The sequence below is a fragment of the Cydia fagiglandana genome, chromosome 5 (assembly GCF_963556715.1).
Source record: "Cydia fagiglandana chromosome 5, ilCydFagi1.1, whole genome shotgun sequence".
NCBI lineage: Eukaryota > Metazoa > Arthropoda > Insecta > Lepidoptera > Tortricidae > Cydia > Cydia fagiglandana.
In genome coordinates this window covers 7,919,695-7,943,134 of record NC_085936.1, presented here as the reverse complement: position 1 = coordinate 7,943,134, position 23,440 = coordinate 7,919,695, and the positions used below count along the sequence as shown (strand labels likewise).

The 23,440-nt window shown below is 40.2% G+C and overlaps 1 protein-coding gene and 1 long non-coding RNA gene across 2 annotated transcripts in view; both read left to right on the top strand.

Moving 5' to 3' along the window:
- The window catches only part of LOC134664412 (tubulin-specific chaperone D), a 42,758-nt gene extending 24,843 nt beyond the window's left edge, over positions 1 to 17,915 (top strand). The window contains exons 10-19 of the mRNA XM_063521037.1: positions 463 to 601; positions 1,131 to 1,313; positions 2,602 to 2,838; positions 3,047 to 3,322; positions 7,571 to 7,730; positions 8,690 to 8,933; positions 9,600 to 9,768; positions 10,333 to 10,472; positions 12,196 to 12,351; positions 17,309 to 17,915. Coding sequence (XP_063377107.1) covers positions 463 to 601; positions 1,131 to 1,313; positions 2,602 to 2,838; positions 3,047 to 3,322; positions 7,571 to 7,730; positions 8,690 to 8,933; positions 9,600 to 9,768; positions 10,333 to 10,472; positions 12,196 to 12,351; positions 17,309 to 17,431 — 1,827 coding nt within the window. The 3' untranslated portion in view covers positions 17,432 to 17,915. The remainder of the gene's footprint in view (positions 1 to 462; positions 602 to 1,130; positions 1,314 to 2,601; positions 2,839 to 3,046; positions 3,323 to 7,570; positions 7,731 to 8,689; positions 8,934 to 9,599; positions 9,769 to 10,332; positions 10,473 to 12,195; positions 12,352 to 17,308) is intronic.
- A 2,403-nt stretch (positions 17,916 to 20,318) lies between these two features.
- Positions 20,319 to 22,593, top strand: LOC134664373 (uncharacterized). Its single transcript, XR_010098243.1, has 2 exons — positions 20,319 to 21,054; positions 21,150 to 22,593. It is a non-coding gene; the product is annotated as an uncharacterized LOC134664373 (long non-coding RNA).
- Positions 22,594 to 23,440: the final 847 nt, after the last annotated feature.

Sequence of the window (23,440 nt, the reverse complement as noted above, 5' to 3'; positions counted from 1 at the left end):
AGAGCGCATCACATTATGTGACTGAGAATTAAACTTCACGTGAGTTTTCAAGGAAACACGAATTGTGCGCTGGCTTTTACGTCAATAATATCTCGTTTTACAGAATGTGGTACAGAACAGAATAAAGTACGGTTTCGAGGATTACCTCTCAATAATTTTCTGCTTCAAAATCGAAGTTCTTATGTCAACGAAGACGAAGAAATGCAATTTTTTTTTCTTTAATAGCCGGGTCCACACAGAGCGAGCATACGTGCGAGGTAATTTCCTCGCGTACAAAACGGCCAACTTACGAGTAGAGTTAACACATGCCTCGCACGCACCGCATCGGACGAAGCACGCGTCTACACTGACCGTTTTATGAAAATTGCCTCGCACGTATGCTCGCTCTGTGTGGACCCGGAAAATCGTGCGGTTTTAAAACTAAAACTTCTTGTTTGATTTTGTAATTTTTTTGTATTATAGATTCCGGAGTATGTCGCGACGGTCGTGTTACCCCAACTGGTGAAGAAGACTGAATCCATCGACTTGAACGTACGCCATGGAGCTATTCTTGCTATCGGTGAAGCTTATCAAGCTCTATCGCAAGCACAGCTGGCTAATGGTGAGTTATACCTTGCCAGCGAGACCTATACCTTGGTTATACCTTGCCAGTGCCAGTGGTGTGAGTGCCTCCTTTCGGGTATTCTCGGCTCCGTTCGGCTCAGCATTGCTCTGAGCAATTATTAGGGTTGGCACAGCTAGACGTCCCTTTGCGTGCACGACCGACAGATAAGATAATGACTTGAATTTTGACAACCCTAAATAGCCGAAAAAGATAGTGCCATACATTAGAAAGGGAAAGATTGATTCGCCCCTGAATCGCTGTCAATCTTCGTTTGTGTAGGAAGTGTCCTTACTGTACGGTAGTACTATTATATTTTCTGTGAGCTTGCTTACTCCAGTGAAATCTTATTGGTAGAAAATTGAACTTTTCTCAGCAACAATCTTCCCTTACAGTGAAAAATGGTTATAAACGACACGATTTTTTTCTTAGACTAAGAAAGAAGAAAGAAACACCAATCGTCATCATAGAGACTTTAAGAATCGAGCAGCAATAGGAGCTACAAAATTGATGTTTTTCTCCCGCTTAGGTAACTCCGCCTCCACCCTGATTTCATCCAAAGTGGACGAGGACATACGAGACTTGGTAGCCAAGCTGCGTTTGAAGCAACAGTTCCGAGGGTTGGGAGGCGAGCTGATGCGGCAGGCTTGCTGCCACTGCATCGGGCAGTTAGCGTTAGCTGGTGCCCCTTACCATGGCCATGAGACTATTGGTGAGTTCGGATATTCACACACTTTCGAATCGGTTAACCCTTAAATTGGCAACAGGACAGGGGGCCGATCTTTGAATTTTTCGACCACTCGATTTCGTGTATTTCGTTCAATAATATCTCCAGTACCCGGCATTTAAATTCTACTAATAAAATTGAAAACGAGTAGTCAATACCGCTCGATTCCCAATTCTATCGCTCGTATTTAAAAAATTAGCATTTCGGTTTTCCACCGATTTTCGAGTGACGAAATCGAGCGCTCGAATTTCAAAAATCGGCCCCAGAGGAGGCACATAACCTTTGCTCGTCTTTTTGCATTTTTTTTAAACAGAATCTGTAGTTCTATTGGTATCGTCTTGGGTCGTCCCATTCGTTTTTCGTCAAGTTCTTAAATTAGTCCTACTCTGCTTTCGTCACTCATTCTACATTGAAAGCCACCGACGATTGTGACGAATGTAGAATGAGTGACGAAAGCAGAATAGGACTAATTTAAGAACCTGGCGAAAAACGAATGGGACGACCCAAGACGATACCGTTCTATTGAGCTCCGAGGAGGCTTGAACTCACGATCTTCCACATAGAATGGGGTTGGCCGGTCGAAGTATTTAGCAGATTGCGCCAGCATAGCTTACCCTGTCAATCCCTAGAATTGTGTCAATTTTTTTTTTAATGGAATTTTGTGCCCTTGATGTCAGCCCTTTAAGCCAAATTTCATAGAAAAAGAAGTGCGTACCTCTTTGCGCCATCATAGTTTATGATGGCGCCATCTGTGCAAACCTTTGAGAGTTGCCAACCCCATTGCGACCTAAAGAGGAGAAAATCCGGACATACGAAAGCATTTTTTTCCCAAGCTGAAACCTCTGTTTCCTTCCCAAGCTGAAACCTTCGTGAACGCTCTGTCAAAAATTACCCCGCGTGTATTGTGCCGCGAGCGACTGAATTGTGCAGCGCGTATACGCGTCAACGTCAAATATTGTAATGCCGCGAAAGGGGTTTGACTTATACAGTCAGCAGCGGAAGTTGCAAAGTGGGCGAGGTGTTCAGAATTACCTTGACACGCTCTTATTCTCTTAACAATAAAGTCGCGTCAAGATCATTTTGAAAACCTCGCCCGCTTAGCAACTTCTGCTGCTGACTGTACATAGAATTTTGTTTTAGCCAATTAAACTTTTATTGACGAAACACCACTTTTAATAGCAGGAAATTAACAAAAAAAAAACGTCGATGTGAAGATGACTTTACAGAGTATAGTCGATAAAAAAAGTGTATTAAGTACATTAACTTGTTTCAGACGAGTGGCTGAACCTAATCGAAGAGTGCCTCGCCCACGAAGTCCAAACCATCCGGGAGAAGGCCATCTCCGCGTTCCCGCTCGTATTCGACCAGTACCTGCGCGATGACAACGCGGTGTATGGTGACATGACCGCGAAGCAGAAGCGAGTCATGTTGATGGAGCGGTATTGTGAGCAGTTGGCCAATACTGGTGTAAGCGGGCTCGTGCTCCGGATGGGCTATGCGAGGGCTCTTGGTAAGTCACCTTAAGAGGAAAGGGGACGACCGGTTCTCCATACTAACGTAGTAACCAAATTAACTCTTTAACCATTTGACATTTCTTTCTAGTTATTTGATTTCGAACCGTAATTCTTATAGTAGAGATGCGTTTTTGTTATAAGTATGATGGCAAGTAGGCATGTTGCCGCTACGGACTAAATGGTTAACTTGATTTGTTTTTACAGGAACTCTTCCAAAATTCGTCCTCTCTGAATACCTGCCCAACGTCATCCAATCTTTAATAGACTGCACCAAAGTGACCGAGACCACACAGAAATGGGCCGAGGCGCGTCGCGACGCGGTAGTGGGACTCACTGCAGTCTGCCAGACCATGGGCATTGTGGATGGTGTAGAGAAATATGTGCCAATGATTATAGAGGCGCTGTTGCACTGTCTGTCGGAGTATACTATCGATATGAGGGGTGATATTGGAGCGTGGGTCCGAGAAGCTAGCATGACTGGTAAGTTTTTTGTTTCTAATCTTTACAACACGTAGTAGTAAGACTTACTAGCGTGTGCCGGACCATGGGCATTGTGGATGGTGTAGAGAAATATGTGCCAATGATTATAGAGGCGCTGTTGCACTGTCTGTCGGAGTACACTATCGATATGAGGGGTGATATTGGAGCGTGGGTCCGAGAAGCTAGCATGACTGGTAAGTTTTTTGTTTCTAATCTTTACAACACGTAGTAGTAGGACTTAGCGTGTGCCAGACCATGGGCATTGTGGATGGTGTAGAGAAATATGTGCCGATGATTATAGAGGCGCTGTTGCACTGTCTGTCGGAGTATACTATCGATATGAGGGGTGATATTGGAGCGTGGGTCCGGGGAGCTAGCATGACTGGTAAGTTTTTTGTTTCTAATCTTTACAACACGTAGTAGTAGGACTTACTAGCGTGTGCCAGACCATGGGCATTGTGGATGGCGTAGAGAAATATGTGCCGATGATTATAGAGGCGCTGTTGCACTGTCTGTCGGAGTACACTATCGATATGAGGGGTGATATTGGAGCGTGGGTCCGAGAAGCTAGCATGACTGGTAAGTTTTTTGTTTCTAATCTTTACAACACGTAGTAGTAAGACTTACTAGCGTGTGCCAGACCATGGGCATTGTGGATGGCGTAGAGAAATATGTGCCGATGATTATAGAGGCGCTGTTGCACTGTCTGTCGGAGTACACTATCGATATGAGGGGTGATATTGGAGCGTGGGTCCGAGAAGCTAGCATGACTGGTAAGTTTTTTGTTTCTAATCTTTACAACACGTAGTAGTAGGACTTAGCGTGTGCCAAACCATGGGCATTGTGGATGGTGTAGAGAAATATGTGCCGATGATTATAGAGGCGCTGTTGCACTGTCTGTCGGAGTATACTATCGATATGAGGGGTGATATTGGAGCGTGGGTCCGGGGAGCTAGCATGACTGGTAAGTTTTTTGTTTCTAATCTTTACAACACGTAGTAGTAGGACTTACTAGCGTGTGCCAGACCATGGGCATTGTGGATGGCGTAGAGAAATATGTGCCGATGATTATAGAGGCGCTGTTGCACTGTCTGTCGGAGTATACTATCGATATGAGGGGTGATATTGGAGCGTGGGTCCGAGAAGCTAGCATGACTGGTAAGTTTTTTGTTTCTAATCTTTACAACACGTAGTAGTAGGACTTAGCGTGTGCCAGACCATGGGCATTGTGGATGGTGTAGAGAAATATGTGCCGATGATTATAGAGGCGCTGTTGCACTGTCAATCGGAGTATACTATGGATATGAGGGGTGATATTGGAGCGTGGGTCCGGGGAGCTAGCATGACTGGTAAGTTTTTTGTTTCTAATCTTTACAACACGTAGTAGTAAGACTTACTAGCGTGTGCCAGACCATGGGCATTGTGGATGGCGTAGAGAAATATGTGCCGATGATTATAGAGGCGCTGTTGCACTGTCTGTCGGAGTACACTATCGATATGAGGGGTGATATTGGAGCGTGGGTCCGAGAAGCTAGCATGACTGGTAAGTTTTTTGTTTCTAATCTTTACAACACGTAGTAGTAAGACTTACTAGCGTGTGCCAGACCATGGGCATTGTGGATGGCGTAGAGAAATATGTGCCGATGATTATAGAGGCGCTGTTGCACTGTCTGTCGGAGTACACTATCGATATGAGGGGTGATATTGGAGCGTGGGTCCGAGAAGCTAGCATGACGGGTAAGTTTTTTGTTTCTAAACTTTACACCACGTAGTAGTAAGACTTACTAGCGTGTGCCAGACCATGGGTATTTTGTATGGCGTAGAGAAATATGTGCCAATGATTATAGAGGCGCTGTTGCACTGTCTGTCGGAGTATACTATCGATATGAGGGGTGATATTGGAGCGTGGGTCCGAGAAGCTAGCATGAATGGTAAGTTTTTTGTTTCTAAACTTTACACCACGTAGTAGTAAGACTTACTAGCGTGTGCCAGACCATGGGTATTTTGTATGGCGTAGAGAAATATGTGCCAATGATTATAGAGGCGCTGTTGCACTGTCTGTCGGAGTATACTATCGATATGAGGGGTGATATTGGAGCGTGGGTCCGAGAAGCTAGCATGACGGGTAAGTTTTTTGTTTCTAATCTTTACAACACGTAGTAGTAAGACTTACTAGCGTGTGCCAGACCATGGGCATTGTGGATGGCGTAGAGAAATATGTGCCAATGATTATAGAGGCGCTGTTGCACTGCCTATCGGAGTATACTATCGATATGAGGGGTGATATTGGAGCGTGGGTCCGAGAAGCTAGCATGACGGGTAAGTTTTTTGTTTCTAATCTTTACAACACGTAGTAGTAAGACTTACTAGCGTGTGCCAGACCATGGGCATTGTGGATGGTGTAGAGAAATATGTGCCGATGATTATAGAGGCGCTGTTGCACTGTCTGTCAGAGTATACTATCGATATGAGGGGTCATATTGGAGCGTGGGTCCGAGAAGCTAGCATGACGGGTAAGTTTTTTGTTTCTAAACTTTACACCACGTAGTAGTAAGACTTACTAGCGTGTGCCAGACCATGGGTATTTTGTATGGCGTAGAGAAATATGTGCCAATGATTATAGAGGCGCTGTTGCACTGTCTGTCGGAGTATACTATCGATATGAGGGGTCATATTGGAGCGTGGGTCCGAGAAGCTAGCATGACGGGTAAGTTTTTTATTTCTAATCTTTACAACACGTAGTAGTAAGACTTACTAGCGTGTGCCAGACCATGGGCATTGTGGATGGTGTAGAGAAATATGTGCCGATGATTATAGAGGCGCTCTTGCACTGTCTATCGGAGTATACTATAGACATGAGGGGTGATATTGGAGCGTGGGTCCGAGAAGCTAGCATGACGGGTAAGTTTTTTGTTTCTAATCTTTACAACACGTAGTAGTAAGACTTACTAGCGTGTGCAAGGCCATGGGCATTGTGGATGGTGTAGAGAAATATGTGCCGATGATTATAGAGGCGCTCTTGCACTGTCTATCGGAGTATACTATAGACATGAGGGGTGATATTGGAGCGTGGGTCCGAGAAGCTAGCATGACGGGTAAGTTTTTTGTTTCTAATCTTTACAACACGTAGTAGTAAGACTTACTAGCGTGTGCAAGGCCATGGGCATTGTGGATGGTGTAGAGAAATATGTGCCGATGATTATAGAGGCGCTCTTGCACTGTCTATCGGAGTATACTATAGACATGAGGGGTGATATTGGAGCGTGGGTCCGAGAAGCTAGCATGACTGGTAAGTTTTTTGTTTCTAATCTTTACATCACGTAGTACGCGTATTTACGTACGTAAATATTTTTTGGTATATTATTTTGTCTCTGTCATCGTCCGACCGAACAGGGTCGCAGTTCAATCTCACTTAGTGACTCAATTATCTTAAAACACCTGTTCACTCTCCTGTGATAATGTCAAGGTTAGCAAGATACCATTGTAAACAACATGATTTTTCTTATCTCATCTCATTTGACAGGTGGTTTAACATTGTTTATATTTAATTACTGATAAACTGAAATTTATAATAGTTGTTGAGTGAGATTATTTATTTAACCTTATATATCGACTATTAGGCTCTTGTCTATAAGTTCGCATAACAACAACAACTGAGTTCAACGAATTTGAATAACAAGATATGAACGATATGCATGTTTTTTAGTTACTGTTGTTTTGATCATTTTAATCAATATCGCAAATCTCGCCACTTACTATTACGTCAAAACATGTTGACAACTTATTTGGTTAGAATTTCAAACCAACAACATTTTTTTCACTCTGACCTTTAGCAACAATTTTGAGCAAAGACCGAAGAAAGCGGTGGTGGCCGAGTGGATCTGACCTCCAAATTTCGATTGAAGCTCACGGGTTCAAATCCGGGCTCGTACCAATGATATCATTTGATATTTACTAATAGCTTTTCGATGAAGGAAAAAGTCGTAAGAAAATCTGCATACATCCGCGAAAAAATTAAAAAGTGTACATGTGTCGCTTAACTTCAAACTCGGGTAAATCCATTCGACCCTCTCAGCAAATATCTACCCTACTACCTTTTCTTAATACCCAAATCTCATATCATAATCTGACAGATGGATTTATCCGAGTTTGAAGTTAAGCGACTCCTATGAAGTCTTCAACACGTATTGGGCCAGTGTGGGGACTATAACCCAAGCCCTAATTACTTAACCGCACCAACTTCACCAGGTTTGCTGTCGATCTGTCGCCAATGCGCTGTGGAGGCTCCACACCTAAACTCTCCGGACGTAGTGAGCGCAGTTGCGTGCGGAGTGGCACAACAATCCGTCGAGAAGATCGACCGTACACGCGCGCACGCTGGACGTATATTCACGTCGCTCATATACAAGTTAGTTTAGTATTATATTACTGAAAATTCTATCGATCTATCACCAATGCGCCGTGGAGGCTCCACACCTAAACTCTCCGGACGTAGTGAGCGCAGTTGCATGCGGCGTGGCACAACAATCCGTCGAGAAGATCGACCGTACACGCGCGCACGCTGGACGGATATTCACGTCGCTCATATACAAGTTAGTTTAGTTATATTACTGAAAATTCTGTCGATCTATCACCAATGCGCCGTGGATGCTCCACACCTAAACTCTCCGGACGTAGTGAGCGCAGTTGCGTGCGGCGTGGCACAACAATCCGTCGAGAAGATCGACCGTACACGCGCGCACGCTGGACGGATATTCACGTCGCTCATATACAAGTTAGTTTAGTTATATTATTGAAAATTATGTCGATCTGTCACCAATATGCCGAAGAAGGTAAAGCAGAAGGTAGAAATAGGACCAGGAACGCATACAATATACGAGCAGTTTAACAACTCTTATTAACTCGAATGGGTGAACGGGAGATTCGCACGTCTTGCATGTATTTTTTTCTATGGCTGCCGGACTATCAATTATTTTCTTTGAATCTATTTAATAATGCTATTTACGGAATTTATATGAAAACGAGTATAGTGACGTCACGGTCAACTCACCTACTTTTTATATTTCAATCCGATTTATTAAATAGAAATTGTGTTTAAAAATAACTGCTATCAATGTTTTTCTAATTATTATCTGGTGCTTTATTTAGTTCACAGTGTCAAATATATTATACAAATCATACAAAAAAATTGATGCAAAGCAATTTGACCCATATTGATCTGTAGTAATACACGTCTGATACTAAGTCGCTACGACCCAAATTGAGTTAACATCACACGTGTCTTGCTAGGGCGCTCCACGGGTTAAATAGATGGATACATCCAATTTCGTATGAATTCCATGTAGCTAACAAACCAACTTATTTCAGTGACCCGCCAATCACAAACATTCCACACCACGACGCACTAAAACGCATCTTCCCACCCGAAGAGATCGAACTAAAACCCCAGGCCAACGAAGACGTACCGACCAGTGAGAATACAAATGTGGTCCTATGGCTGTTCCCTGGGCACACTATGCCGAGGTTCGTTCAGCTGTTGAACTACCCGGCGTATAGGTATAGCGTGATTAAAGGGCTGGTTGTTAGCGCTGGAGAGTTGACTGAAAGCTTGGTAAGTTGAAAAATATAACCTTTATACGTGAAATTGTCAGACAACCAAAGGTCCCTAGTAAGATTAGCCGGTTGAAGTATTTAGCAAATGGCGCCAGCATAGCTTGCCCTGTTAACCCTAAACTAAATTTTAGTTTTTTTAATGGAATTTTATGCCTTGGATGCCAATTTAGGCAATGCTCTTTAGCCAAATCTCATAGAAAAAGGGGGGTGTTGTCAACGTTGTTTCATTACTAGTATACATTTATTATTGCTCTCAACTTGTGGTGACTGTAATTAGACTAATTAGTGAGTTGTAGTTGTCATCTGACGAAATGTTGCACTGGAAAATGATTTAGCTGTGCACACCGGGTTGCGTGTGCGTGACGTGCACGGCGTGCGCGTGCGCTAAAATATTGGAGCCGCACACGTCACGCAAGCGGTGTGCCATCTCTCATAAGGATCTGTATACTACAACGCCGCACGCGCACGTGTACGTCACGCACACGCAGCCGGTGTGCACAGGCCATTAGCTGTGCTCTATCTCGAGTTGAGACCCACATTTACTTTTGAATTACTTTATATAATATTATGAATAAATTAAGTAAGTACTACGATGTCAAAAGCACGGAGAGTAGGACCATTATGTACTGTAAACATAATTGTAATGTACTGAACTTTGTTCCAGGTGAAACACACGACACAGTCTCTCTTTTCATATTTAAACACATTACACAGCGATAAAGAAATGCTGAAATCGATCTGTGACACAATTATTAAAGTTTTCGCTGATAATATCAACGTGAAACGAATCACCACGGCGATATTCAACTTTTTGGACAGACTATTGAGTTCGGGTAAGTCGCAAATTGAACCTTGACTATCTATAATTACAGCATTATTTTCTTTAATCTTTCGTAGTAAAATATTTTATTTATATCGTTCTTGGCGGTCTTCACAATGGATTCGCATCCATTCGTGGATGTCAAAGATTATGGAGCATTCAACGAAATTGTCTTCCGATGTCCCGTACAAACGCGAATTTACTGAAGGTTTGCAGGTATAGGAGTTTTTTTTTATTACAATGGAAAAAAATATACGAAATTAAATGCGTTTGTACGGGACAGCTCATTGAATGTCCCGTATGATTTCACTTTTGTAACTTACTCCTTTGTAATGAGACTAATACATATAAACATGTTTGACGTCGTCGATCATCATCATCATCTCAGCCATAATACGTCCACTGCTGAACATATGCCCTCCCCCTTGGACGTCCATTCGTACCGGTTGGAAGCGGCCATCTTCTCTGCGTGCAATGTGGCCTGCCCATTGCCACTTCAGCTTGCTAATCCGGTGGGCTATGTCGACGTCGTCGATATAATTATGTAATTACTTACTTTGTTTTTTTTTTGTCTTAGGTGCCGTTTCGCCAATACTCGACGACCCCGAATCTACGTTTGCTTCTGATATCCTCAAATACCTGTTGATAGAGCTACGAGGCGGGAAAAATATCTACAAGCTGCTAGATTCAATCAATGTCCTTTGTCAGCTGATTCAGGTAAGTACATATGTGGCTTTCCATCAGAGAAGGGTCATACGGAATTCAATACGGAGAGTTCAAAGACGTGCAAGTTCCGGAAAGTTTGCAAAAACTTTGGATAGTTCTTAGATATTTTAGGTATTTTTTATATGGTGGAATTATTCGCTGTCCTCGGGTGTAGTCTCGGTGGCTCAGTTAGCAGTGTGTGGGCTACCCAGTGTTGATTTTAGAAAGTTTTCAAAATATCCGAGAACTTATCTAAGTTTTTGGAAACTTTCCGCCACCTACTTGCACATATCTACATATGTTACAGCGTGGAGTATGTGTATCTACGACACATTTTTTGTACATCTTATTCATATAATTAGTCCCACCCAGTGCCGGATTTAGACATTTGCCGCCCGTAGGCTATGCCGATTTTGCCGCCCCTATCCGCCCCGCTTATAGGTTTTTTAAAGTAATTTCCTATCAGAGGCGTTTAATTTTATAGTACAACACACCATAGCCATAAAATGCATATAAGGTGACGTCATTAATGTCACATTTATATGGGCTGTTTTTGTCACTTAATGACGATGCGACCTCGTTATATTTGCCTGATCTGATCGGTGGGTACCGCTGGGTTTTGGCACTTTTGGCCATTGAGAATCAAGGTGAGGCATTGGCAGGCAGGCAGGATATAGCTAAGGAGTTCGGTCGGGTCTGGCATCGAGTCTGCTCAAGGGACTATGCTATACAAATGGATCGCTAGCTTTTTGTCCGGTAGACGCATATGAGCCGTATAGTAGACGGAAGCTGCTCCGATATTGTGGACATTACCGCTGGCGTTCCACTTGGTTCTGTGCTATCCTTGCTGCATATCAATGATAATCATTGCTATGCAGATTGCAGAGATGACAGTAGTAGGGATACGTATTACACAGGCCGTGCCAATATCCCTCATTCTGTGGTGCTGGAAAGTCATGAAAAGTATCTGATATCGAGAGCACTCTATCCATCCTGAGTTTTGGCATGGGATCGGAGATTCAATACCACGAAGACACAAGAATCGACGAGCAGCCCAAACTCACAATGTAGTCACATAGGGGTCAGATGGGTTAGTATAAAAAATGTAGTTAGTAAAATGAAAACGCGAGCGTAGAAGGCGCGAAATTTTTTCGAGAAAATAGTAGGTAAGTAGGTACATTTTTAAAGTCCCATACTTCAAAAGGGAAAAAACATAATACCACGAAGATAGAAGAATCGACGACCATCCCAAACTCACACTGTAGTCAGATGGTGGTCAGATGGGTCACAAATAATATAGGTACTTAAATGAGAACGCGAGCGTAGCGAGCGCGAAATTTTTTCGAGAAATAGTAGGTAGATACATTTTTAGGATTCCATATACTTCAAAAGGAAAAAAACGGAACCCATATAGGATCACTTTGTTGTCCATCCGGCCGTCTGTCTGTCTCAATATAAAGGGTCTTGATATGACAGAGGGTGGCAAAATCGACAAATAATGCTTGTTATTTAAATTTTACAAATAAATTCTGGTCGATATCTGAACAGCACATGAAAATAATTTTTGACCCAAATTTGCCGCCCCCTAAAATCTGCCGCCCTAGGCTTCAGCCTACTCAGCCTAGTGGTAAATCCGGCACTGGTCCCACCGAAAGAAAGCTATACAAGTATCAACGTAGAACTATTTCTAGACAAAACTAGCCATTGCCTCCTATTCACAATAAAATTATTTCAGGTTGGAGGCACAGTATGCAGAAAGTCGCTAGGCCAGCTAGTGATCTACTTGTGTTACGCCGACCGCTACGTGCGGCGCTGCGCCTCGGCGCGTCTCTATGAAGCGCTCACCCTGTATGGCGACGAGAGCTCCGTGCCAGACGAAAATATTGAAAAGGTAGGACAATTCAATACAAAATCCACATGAATCTTAAGCTCCATTTCCAAGAACTTGCATGCGATTTATTTGGTAGATCGACTTAACTAATTCGTTGTACTTAACCATTTCATCGCCATTGACTTTATATAAAGTCAGTACATTTCGCCCCACACGCCACGACTTGTGATATGTTATACGGGTTGTCTATGTGCAATTTTTGACATGGCGTTTATAATGATGACACTCTATTACTAGATACATTGACGGGGCGGCGAATAGGTCTAAGGGGCCCACAAATTACCAGTTCGCTGGAAAATATCAGCCCGTCAGTTGATCGGAACCAGGGGTCGTACAAAAAGTGCGGATGACGTCAAACCACTTATAGGATGATTTCAAATAGTATTTTTGATTTTCATCAACAATTATCACTTATCATTGATCAACCTCTTTATTAAACGATATATATCGCCACTTGAAATGAGTAAGTACGTTTTTGACTGACACATTGTCAATCAGATGAACAATAAATTGACTTCGTTATTGTTTAGCTATTGTATCTTCACGATTATATTTACCTAAAATTTATATTTACTAATGTATAATAAAACGCTCTAAAATGTCATCTTTACTCGAATATTGTGGCAATTTTCCGTTTTTGGAGGTACGTGACAAACACGTATACTGCTCTTGCTATAATCAAGATATACCAACGAAGGTAAGCAATATTAAAAGACATTTATTCGTGAAATTTATTTTATTCACTACATCACCCTACCACCTGTATTATTAATTCCATAGATTTATTTACGATTATTTTGTTACTTCATTAATACTACTTTGTTACTACATGTCACACGGAAGTTTAAATACACACTCAAACATCATCCTGTGTGCAAGATTACGTCATTTTTACGTCATCCGCACTTTTTGTCCGACCCCTGATCGGAACTGTCACCTTTCGCATTTAACTGACAGGCCGATATCGTCCGGCAGACTGGTAATCAGTGGGCCCCTTAAAAGTTGGCAATGTACAGAATATTGCATGTAAGTTCTCTCGCCGCGTAAAAGGGGCTTTTAGAGACTTTACTGAGATTGCAGATTTTACTCACCGTTATCTACTTCTATTCAAAACCAATAGATTATAATCAATTAATCACCCTTGGCGGCATGAGTCGAAGTATGTGACGATTCAAGATTATAAAAACAGTCGTCGATAGTATGTTACAATTTGCGTACATAATATTATGTTGGAGTTGGAATCGGTAGTGATAATAGTACATTACTACAAAGGCCGGGACGAAAGGGGTTGCCGGCCGAAGACATATAGACGGCCGAGCGAAGCGAGGCCGGATAGGTCTGAGCGCGGGCAACCCCATTTCCCGCCGAGGTATGTATAGTGCTTTTCTCAAACATGCAATGAAATAAATAAAATAAAAAATCCACTAAACCCAAGTTTTATTTATAGAAAAAACTAAAAGTAAACTACACCCAAAATATAACCAACACGTACCTTTATCATTATCACGCGTATGTTTTACACGAGTCGTGTATTTTTACTACCCGTATATTTTCATGTATCTTTGATTTTTTCGCCCTGTATCCGTCTGACTGTCGTTTTCGTCACATACGGTTACATAGTCTTTCACATGTTTCACATACACCGTTGCTTTATGCATGGAGAAAATAAGTATAATTTCCACAGTGTTGACGAATTTGCAGTTAGAGTCTGTGCGGAAAGAGAAGAGTCGTGGGATTTGAGGGCGCGCCAGTGCTATTTTATGGTTTTTGCTATGCTGACAACACTGGTCACGTGATTATAGTACGACACTAAAGGTCATGATACTTGAATCCCTTTTGTTCCGGTTTTTTACCACGGCTTACTAAACGGAGCCTGGTGGTGGTGTCGGCTCATCAACTCAATCCCCTGATTTAGCGCAGGCACTAGTTTTCTTTTTAAAACACACTTGTTTTTATGTCTCAGATACTAAAAAGTGACAGTGCGATTGACAAAACTGCTAAAAGTGCTAAAACTAGTTAAGAATCTGCCCAATACAACTGTAATTTTAGTACCAAACAAGATAGAGTCTCATTTATGTACTGCCTAATCTGTGCAGTCCAACAGTTATTAAAACCGGGTAAATCGGGTAGAAATTGGGCAATAGAACTGTAATTTTATCTGGGATATATTTCACCCATTGTAAACTTGACTTGTAATGTATGTGTACATTATTAATAATAAATATGGATATGAATAAAAATAGTGCATAAGGAATCATCCATTAATTACGTCTCACGAATTTCTAGGTTTTTTGACCCCTCCCCCCCTCCTTGTCACACTTGGTCACATTTTGCAAATCCCTCCCCACCTTGTGTGACGTCACATTTAGGCAATTTTGTTTTCAACGAAATCGGCAATACTAACTCGGCTGTATTTTTTTTATAAAAAAATATTTTTTGTAAAAGAAATATTAGTAATTTTATAACGCAAAACCAATTAGGAACGAAAATTACATTCCTACCTACATCATTATTTAAATGTACAGCGATTAAAAAAATATAAATTAATTTTCGGTTACTGATGAATATTGATGAAGTTAAAGTGACGTCACAATGTTTGTGACTCCCCCCTCCCCTATGTCACAACACTGCTAAATATGAAATATAATTTCGTAACTAACAGAACCTACAAATAAAGAAATATTTTATTAGAAAAAGTTTTATTCTTTGTAATCGAAGTCTGAATTAAAATATTCAATGTCACTTATGTTTGAGCTAGCTTCAGAACAACCAGGGACACTCATAGAACTATCTTCATCTGAACTGGATGTGCTTGAATCCGGCACGTAGATTACGAATTCTTGCATATCACCTACTTAGCGGTCTTTTATTCGAGATGCCGTAGGTACTTTTACACAATCCTGAAAAAAAAAATTACATATAAATATGCATAAAATGGCAAGTATCAAGACTATTTGTCAGTTATTTTAAAGACCATGAATGACCTGCATATTTATGAAAATTAATATATTTTGAATGAATATACTTACCGATTATGTACCGGAGACAAGTTACTTAGGGGCCTTATTAAATAGGTAATTATTTAATATTAAATACAACATCAATACCCGCGAATAGCGGAAACACGTTCCGCGACTTTTTGTAAGTCGATAGTCGGCTTTTAGCCGTTTTCTTCCCGCTGACAAAACCGAACAATGTTAAATATAATTTTCCTTGTGGTTTTATGTACGGTTTTATCGTGTTTTGAAAATATATTATACATAAAACTTGCGGTTTTTGTTAATAAATATACAATGACAGAAGTTTGTTTACTTTTTACATGACAAGGTGTCAAAGGTTTGATTGCCATATAAAATTTAAAATGTTAGTTCCCGTTTCTGCCACGACTCTTCTCTTTCCGCACAGACTCTACATTCATTTAAAATATGCCACAAAACTGTTTCTAATAAACTGTAAGCCATTTTTCTTAGTTTCTCGTCATTTTTTATACTTCGTCTTTGACTTGGCGGCAGAGGCAGCAAGTTGTTTAAATTCAATTCTGCTTACGCTGCCAATTCCAACACCTACGATTACAATTAATATTAATTTTATTATTTCGTCGGAACTCATATTAAAGTAAAAAAATCAACAACGCACCATAAATCCAATAAAACAGAATTAAAAATTTTCAACTTTACCTCCATAACAATTTAAAAAAAATAACTACGCGTGTTTGAGTAGACCTTTTTACCGCTAACGTTTAGATGAAATATTTTAAATGTTTTTATTTGTGTAGTTAAATTTATAATTTAAAATTATTGAATTTGATTAATAATGTATTATTTATTAAGTTCATGTTGATTTTATACAATTAAAACTGCAAATTATAGCAAACATTGTTTTTTGTTTTTTTTTATAGGCGTAGTGGCAGAGTGTCATTACGAACCATAAAGCAAAAACTGCCTCTAGTTTTTTTTAATGGATGAATGCCACGATGCTGTGTCACAAATACCTGTGAAATGAAAATTAAAAAAAAAGGACTTTGCCGGCCTAGGCCTGCAAGATTTGTATGAAATTCCATTAAAGACCTTTTGTCCTAGCCGCACCTGAAACGTCATACTTCGCAGCCTATTATAAGGAACATAACATCAATATTTCATTGCATGTTTGAGAAAAGAATATTTTTGCCTTGCGTCTTCGTCCCGCGTTTCTGTTCATGATATACGTTACACAAATTCTTCTCATTGTTTAGAATTCATGTGAACTGATCATTCGTAATACTTATTGTAACGAGTTTACGTCTACAACTGGTTAGTTAAGGTTAATGAGGAAAAGACCGGCATATAAAATTTTTAGTTGGGAAGACCGTCATAGGGCAAGAACTCTCATATTTGAATACGTACTTCGCTCAGACAAGTCGGAAAGGAAGAGCTTCGCTCCTTTTGGTCTACCGACCTTATGTAAGGGGAGTATGTGTCACACACGCAAGAGTTAGAAGCGACGAAAGAGCTTGTAGACGGCATTACCTGATAGGCTTCACTACGTTAACCTTAATTGTGTTAGACGGTCTTCACCACATTGATCTTAAATGTGTTGCTGTTAATACCTGTGTAATTTTGCATCCAAATATGATGTGAGTCTACCTTTATCATCATACTGTTTACATTTATTTTTCTCTGTAATTATTTATTTAATAACATTTTTACAACATAATAAAAACACTAAAACTTATAAAAGTTATAAATAAAAAAAATTGCCCGAAGTCGTAATCCGTAGGCAGGGTGCCCAGAAGGCTGGCCGCATTGCCCCACTGGATGGCAATGCTGATCCGTTGGGCAAAATATTGGCCAGCCCTTTGGTCTTTTTCTCTATATACATTTGAGTTTTGTTTGTACTAAGTAAACATTCAGATTATTAAATAGGTGTTTTTTCCCAAAAAATCCTTTTATTATGGCATGTATGAATTTTATTTCCCTAGGTAATGACGATCCTTGAACAAACCGACTGGGAAAAAGACGTCACAGAACTGCGACCAATAAGGAACGAGCTCTGCGATCTCATGGGCATCAAGCGGCCAGTTATGAAGCAAAAAGCACCTTAATCTTACTAATTAAGAACTAAATTCGTGTAACACTTTTGCGAAGCAAGAAGAGGCGTTTTGGTTATTCCAAAATGGTGCTTTAGTTGCAGCGTAGTGCCTTTACGTGATGCATTTTTTTCTTGCATATTAATTGTGGTAACAATTGCTTTAGCTAAACTGTCTTAAAAGCTTGGCAGGCCTGAATAAGGAAGATTGAACTACTGTTTGTTTTTTAACACTGCGGATCTCTTTACCAAAACGGTAAAACCTTACCTCAAGCCATAATTATAGGTACTTATTCAACTGGTCAATATAATGGATCAACTTTTTTTTAACCATACTGTTTACTGATATACATTTTTATCATAGATACCATGTAGTATTGTATGATGACTGCCTCAAATTAAATGTTCTTTATTTTTTTATATGTGCGACTCACCTCGAGATTATTTTAATGAACTATGTAACACAAACCATGCATAAAATAAAATATTTATTTAACATATTACAATTGTTTCACTTTTACACCTTATATTTAGTTATTGCACTATCACACATTAAACAAATGAACATACATACATACCCACATACATACCGGTCAAAATCATAACCCTCCTTTTGCGTTGCCGTAGTCGGGTAAAAAATACGCGCTCTATAACATCTTATTGTTGTTGCAAAATGATCATTGTAAATTTGATTATATAGGTAGGTACACATTTTATTCCAAAAGTAAAAATACATTTTTACAACACCAAGTTGGCCAAGAATATTGTGGCTCCTGTAGTAGCAATCCTTGAATCTATAGCTTTTTGCGAATCTGAAAAATCGGAGAGCTGTCAAAGCGTGCTTAAAATAACCTTTTCGCCGCCATTGACTTGATATAAAGTCAATACATTTCGTGTCCCACACGCCACGACTTCATATCAAGACGTGGTTTTGGTCAGGTTTGTTAACGTGCAATTTTTGACATGGCGTTGATGACACTTACTACTTCATTGATGTGGCGGAGAAAAGGTTAATGGTTTAAACTTTTTGAGACAAACGAGAAATTTAAATCTGTCTTGCATTATTTTGGTTGATATTAGTACGGATCTCCAATAACTTCAACACTATTTTCGCATAACAATACTGAAACTGGTTCAGCCAAGAATTTGCAATTGTGCTGGATCCTGTGGCGCCTCCGCTATTAAATTCGACCAGAATGTTGAATAATTCTTCAATACGGTGCCTCTGTAAAGTAAAATGATACACATTAAAATTTTAAACATACATATTTGCACTTACTATGCCGCTTAACTAGTACGACTTGCGTTGTTCCGCGAGACTCCATACTTGAAGCACAGAATAAATAATAGTACTATCGTACAGAAAGGAAACTTCTACAAAACCGAAGTTTGACAGCGGTTCAGGGTCGAATCTTGCTATTCCTTTCTAATATATGGCACTATCCCTTTCGGCTATTTAGGGTTGTCAAAATTCCAGTGATTATCTTATCTCGTCATATATTCTTGCACGCAAAAGGAAGTCAATTTGTCGACATAGAAAAAGACGGGTAGTCTATCTCGCCGCGAGATACTGTCGCGTCAATCATGTGCTTGGCCTACTGACGAAGGTTTGACCCCCATGTAAGTATGTTCAGCGGCAGTGGCGTAGCATGAACTAATCTAGCCGTGGGAGAAGTCGCATCTGTAGGTCCTTTTCTTTCAATGTGCGGCGCGAGGCCGTGGGGGAGGGCCCACTTCGCCCACGCCTATGGCACTGGTCCCACCGCGAGCTAGTAAGCTATGAGCTATCGGCTATAAACATGAACAAAAGATAAGCACTCCCGTGTAAATAAAAGAGACTATAAATATCGCCGTGTCTCTTTTATTTACACGGGAGTGCTTATCTTTTGTTCGTGTTTATAGCCGATAGCTCATAGCTTACTAGCTCGCGGTGGGACCAGTACCTAAAGTCCGTTTTTTTTAGCATTAGAAAGAACTTCGCAGAAGTAAGCTTGTGGTTCCAAATCTGGCACTTTTAGCGGTAATAATTTGAAGTAAATTATACTTCGAGCAACACCGGCTTCCGACACGTCGGAAGGGAGGGGGGAGGAAGATATCGTCCCAAGCGATATCTCACCGTACAAATCATTCTGCCATTTTTCGCGGGGGGAAGGTGCACACAATCGCGCTTCTCACACACTTACATACAAAATCCAATCAAAGGCCCTACCGCGAACCACGTTCGACGTGTTGCCTCTCTATGGCACTTGTAAATTCATACGTAAGTGTGACAGGGAGGCAACACGTCGAACGTGGTTCGCGGTAGGCCCTCTGTAATAACGACACAAATACATAGAAAATGACACACGTCAAAGACAAATCTTGCAAACCTCGATCTCTTTTTGTGTACGGACGAGTGACTTAGTGTCACAACACGCACACTAACACATTTTCGTTGAAGTATGTCATTGTATTCTGAGAGATGAGAAGTCGGATTTGTCGCTCGACCGATCCGCAATTTGTACTGAGCGAGCAAAATCGATAAATCCAACAATTACTTGAGACTAAAATATAATAATTGTATTTAAATGTAATTAAACGTATGATATGTAAAAAAAAATATTACATGAAAAAATGTAACACTTTCTTTTTATAAATTTGATGTCCCCGACCTCTTTTTATAACAAAAAACCGAGCAAACAGGCATTTTTGTGCAGCAGTGTTCACGCGCGCGTCTGGACTCGGTCTAGTGAAAAATCCAAGTGCAACTAGTTTTATTACCCGCGCTAGATTAGATTGACGCGCTAATCTTGTACCTCGGCAGAGGGGTAATAGTGCGAATGCCGCCTCCCTTCTTTAATTATTAACAATTAAAGAGCCTAATAAAAACTGCACGCTTGCTTCTGTGGAGTTCTTTATAAAAGTGGTAACAGACTATCGCACCGGACCGCGACCTTGGTGCGGTGCGGAGCATTTATCGATAGTCTGTAAGCTTCCATCGCACATAATTATTATTAATAGCGGTGCGGTGGGCATGCACGTCGCACCAACTGACAGGTAATAATAATACTGGTGCGCTCCGCACCAATTTCCATAGTGTGTAAGCTGCGTCGCACCGTTTGACAGCGGGGCTACCGCGAACTACATTCGACGTCTAACCTCTCTGTCGCACTTATAAATTCGTACGTAAGTGTGACAGGGAGACAACACGTCGAAAGTGGTTCGCGGTAGACCCTCGGCTTTCATTTTCAGTGGAATGTTAAAATACTACTATGACGGGAGTACAGCGATTTTTCTTGCTAGGTTTATAATTAATTTTGTTGATATTCTCTACCTTTCACCATTCACACTGACTCTGGCAAAGGCCCTAAAGGCTGCCATTTCTCTAATATAATATATATATATCATGTGATCAACATGGAGCCCGAGATCATAGGTGACGCGGAAAGACAATCCATCATTGAAATCTTGGAATTGTATAAAGATTTCCCATGGTTATGGGACTTAAACCACGCCAAATATTTTGATAAGGACGCTCGCTCGCAATCATTCGAAGTCCTTTTAGAGTGCTACCAAAAATACTTTCCCAATACAACGGTCACCGATATCAGGAAAAAAATTGAATACTTAAGATCATGTTACCGGCGGGAGCGAAAAAAGGTTGGTAAATAAATCAAGTTTTTTTTAAATTGTATTTAATAATGTACCAAATAAAAACAATAAATCATCACATACAAAAATTTTGCTAACTTCAGGTGGAGTCCAGCAAGACTACAGGAGCTGGCTCAACGGAAATATACCAACCGAATCTCTGGTACTACCCATATTTAAATTTTCTGCAGGAAAAAACGGTTCCAACCACAGTTCCAGTTGACAACTTTCCAACAAAGGATGTTGAGGTAAACATAGGTAAACATTTCTAGAGTCACCAGAATCTACATCCCAGCTTTTGACACACACAGTGCCTTCTCCGTATCTGTTATCCCCTCCTAACCAAACTCCCTTCCTACCTGCCTGTCCTTCCCAAGTGCCGCAACAACCATCAACAACATCTTCATCATCGCAAAAATATTTTCCTCCGTCATCACCCCAGCAATCCCAACATCCATCACGATCACCAGAATCTACATCCCAACTTTTGACAGCGCCTTCGCCGTCTCTGTTATCCCCTCCTAACCAAACCCCCTTCGTCCCAGCTTGTCCTTCCCAAGTGCCGCAACAACCATCAACGCAGCCTCTATCATCATTACCTCGTAGGAGTATTATTCTCCAAAAAAATAATATATTCAGAGGAGAGTTAAAAGACTTAAACAAATTTGTGATATTAAAAAAATAGCCTCATAAGATATGTTAAGAAAAATAATCAGAGGAGAATTAAAAGACTAATAAATAATTAAAAATGTATCTGATTTTAGAATAAGGAGATATCTCAAGGAGATATTATAAAATATATATTCAGAGAGAGATTCAATCAAAGCCTTTAATAAATATCTGACTAAAAATATTGTCTCTTGACACATAGGTATGTAATATATGTAAATGTATGAGTATATTCTGACCATCCTAAATTTTCATTCCAAGTTACTTATCAAGTATGGATAGCTTATAGGGATGTGTATGCATTCTTATTGCAACGTTTGTGCATAGTTAGTGTAGTCAGAGTCTACTCAGAGGCGAATCAAAAAAGACAATTAAAGATCAGATTTTTATAAAATAGCCCCTTGAGATAATATATTATGTTAGGTAACTATATGGGACAGTAAGCTGCAGAGGCTACCTTTTCTCTGCAGCTTACTGTACTATTTACACTTTTAATTTTCAAGTCCAGTCAACCTATTTGATTTCGGTACCCCTTCATAATGTGGCAAGTTATGAAGTGGCCCCGAAATCAAATTGGTTGACTGCACAGTTTTCACATTTTGTAACTATTATTTGGAAAGGGTCTAGTGATCCTACAAATGTTAGCCAGTTTAGTGAGTCATGGGGAGTCTGTATTTTACTGACACTAATATTATTGTTATAAATAAGTATAAGTAACATATATTTCTTCCCTTTAATACTGCCAAAATTGGTGTGACAGAGAGGTGACTGATAATAAAATTACTTATTGTTAATTATTATTAGGTATTTAGTATGATCATTCTAATTAGGTGCCATAAAAGCTGTGATTCATAAATAATAATAATTAGATTATTAATAGCATATTGTTTTATTTCTCACATTAGGTACCTACACATGTTTGTTGTTGACACAAAAGTTGCTGTTTTATTTTTTTATTCCAGATACTAAAAGGTTTTCTAAAGTAAAAGTAAGGTAAACATACTAGTACTCGACATGCTATTGCCCGATAGATGACACCTTGCTGTCATCGCTATTGACAATGACTTGAGTTTCAAGATGACATGTACTGGGACCGCATCGAGCACCAGTATGTTTACCTTATGTCAAATATGTTCCAAAGTAACACAGCATGAAGTTGGTGAACCTTGGTAATAAATCTATGTATTCCTAAGGTTTACTAACTTCATGCTGTTTCTATTGATACTAAGTGCCAAAAATATGTACACATTACCTAAATATATAGCGACCTGTCTAGCCTAGTGGTTAGTGACCCTGCATATTAAGCTGATGGTACCGGGTTCAAATCCTGGTACCGCCATTTACTTGGGTGATGACCAGGGAAATGAATTGTTTCATTTGTTATACACAAAGTTAGCTACATAGGTATGACAAAAGATACAATTGTTTCACCTTTATATAGTCTTTGAGAGCTTCAAAGATAGCTTGGCAGGTCTCTGGTATTATTTCTGAGAGCAGTTGGGACGATATGCTCGTGCAGAATTTCAGTTCTCTTAGGTCTCTGCCAGACGTTAGATATTTTAACGTCGCCAACAGCCTCTCTTCGGCTGTCACCGCTGCCCTCAAATGTGTATCTTTTTTTGTAATATGTGGTTTGACTAAACTTAACAGCTCCTGAAATAAATCTGGTGACAGGCGGAGATATATTTTAAAATCTTCGTCATCCAGCTCTCTAATGAGCCGTACG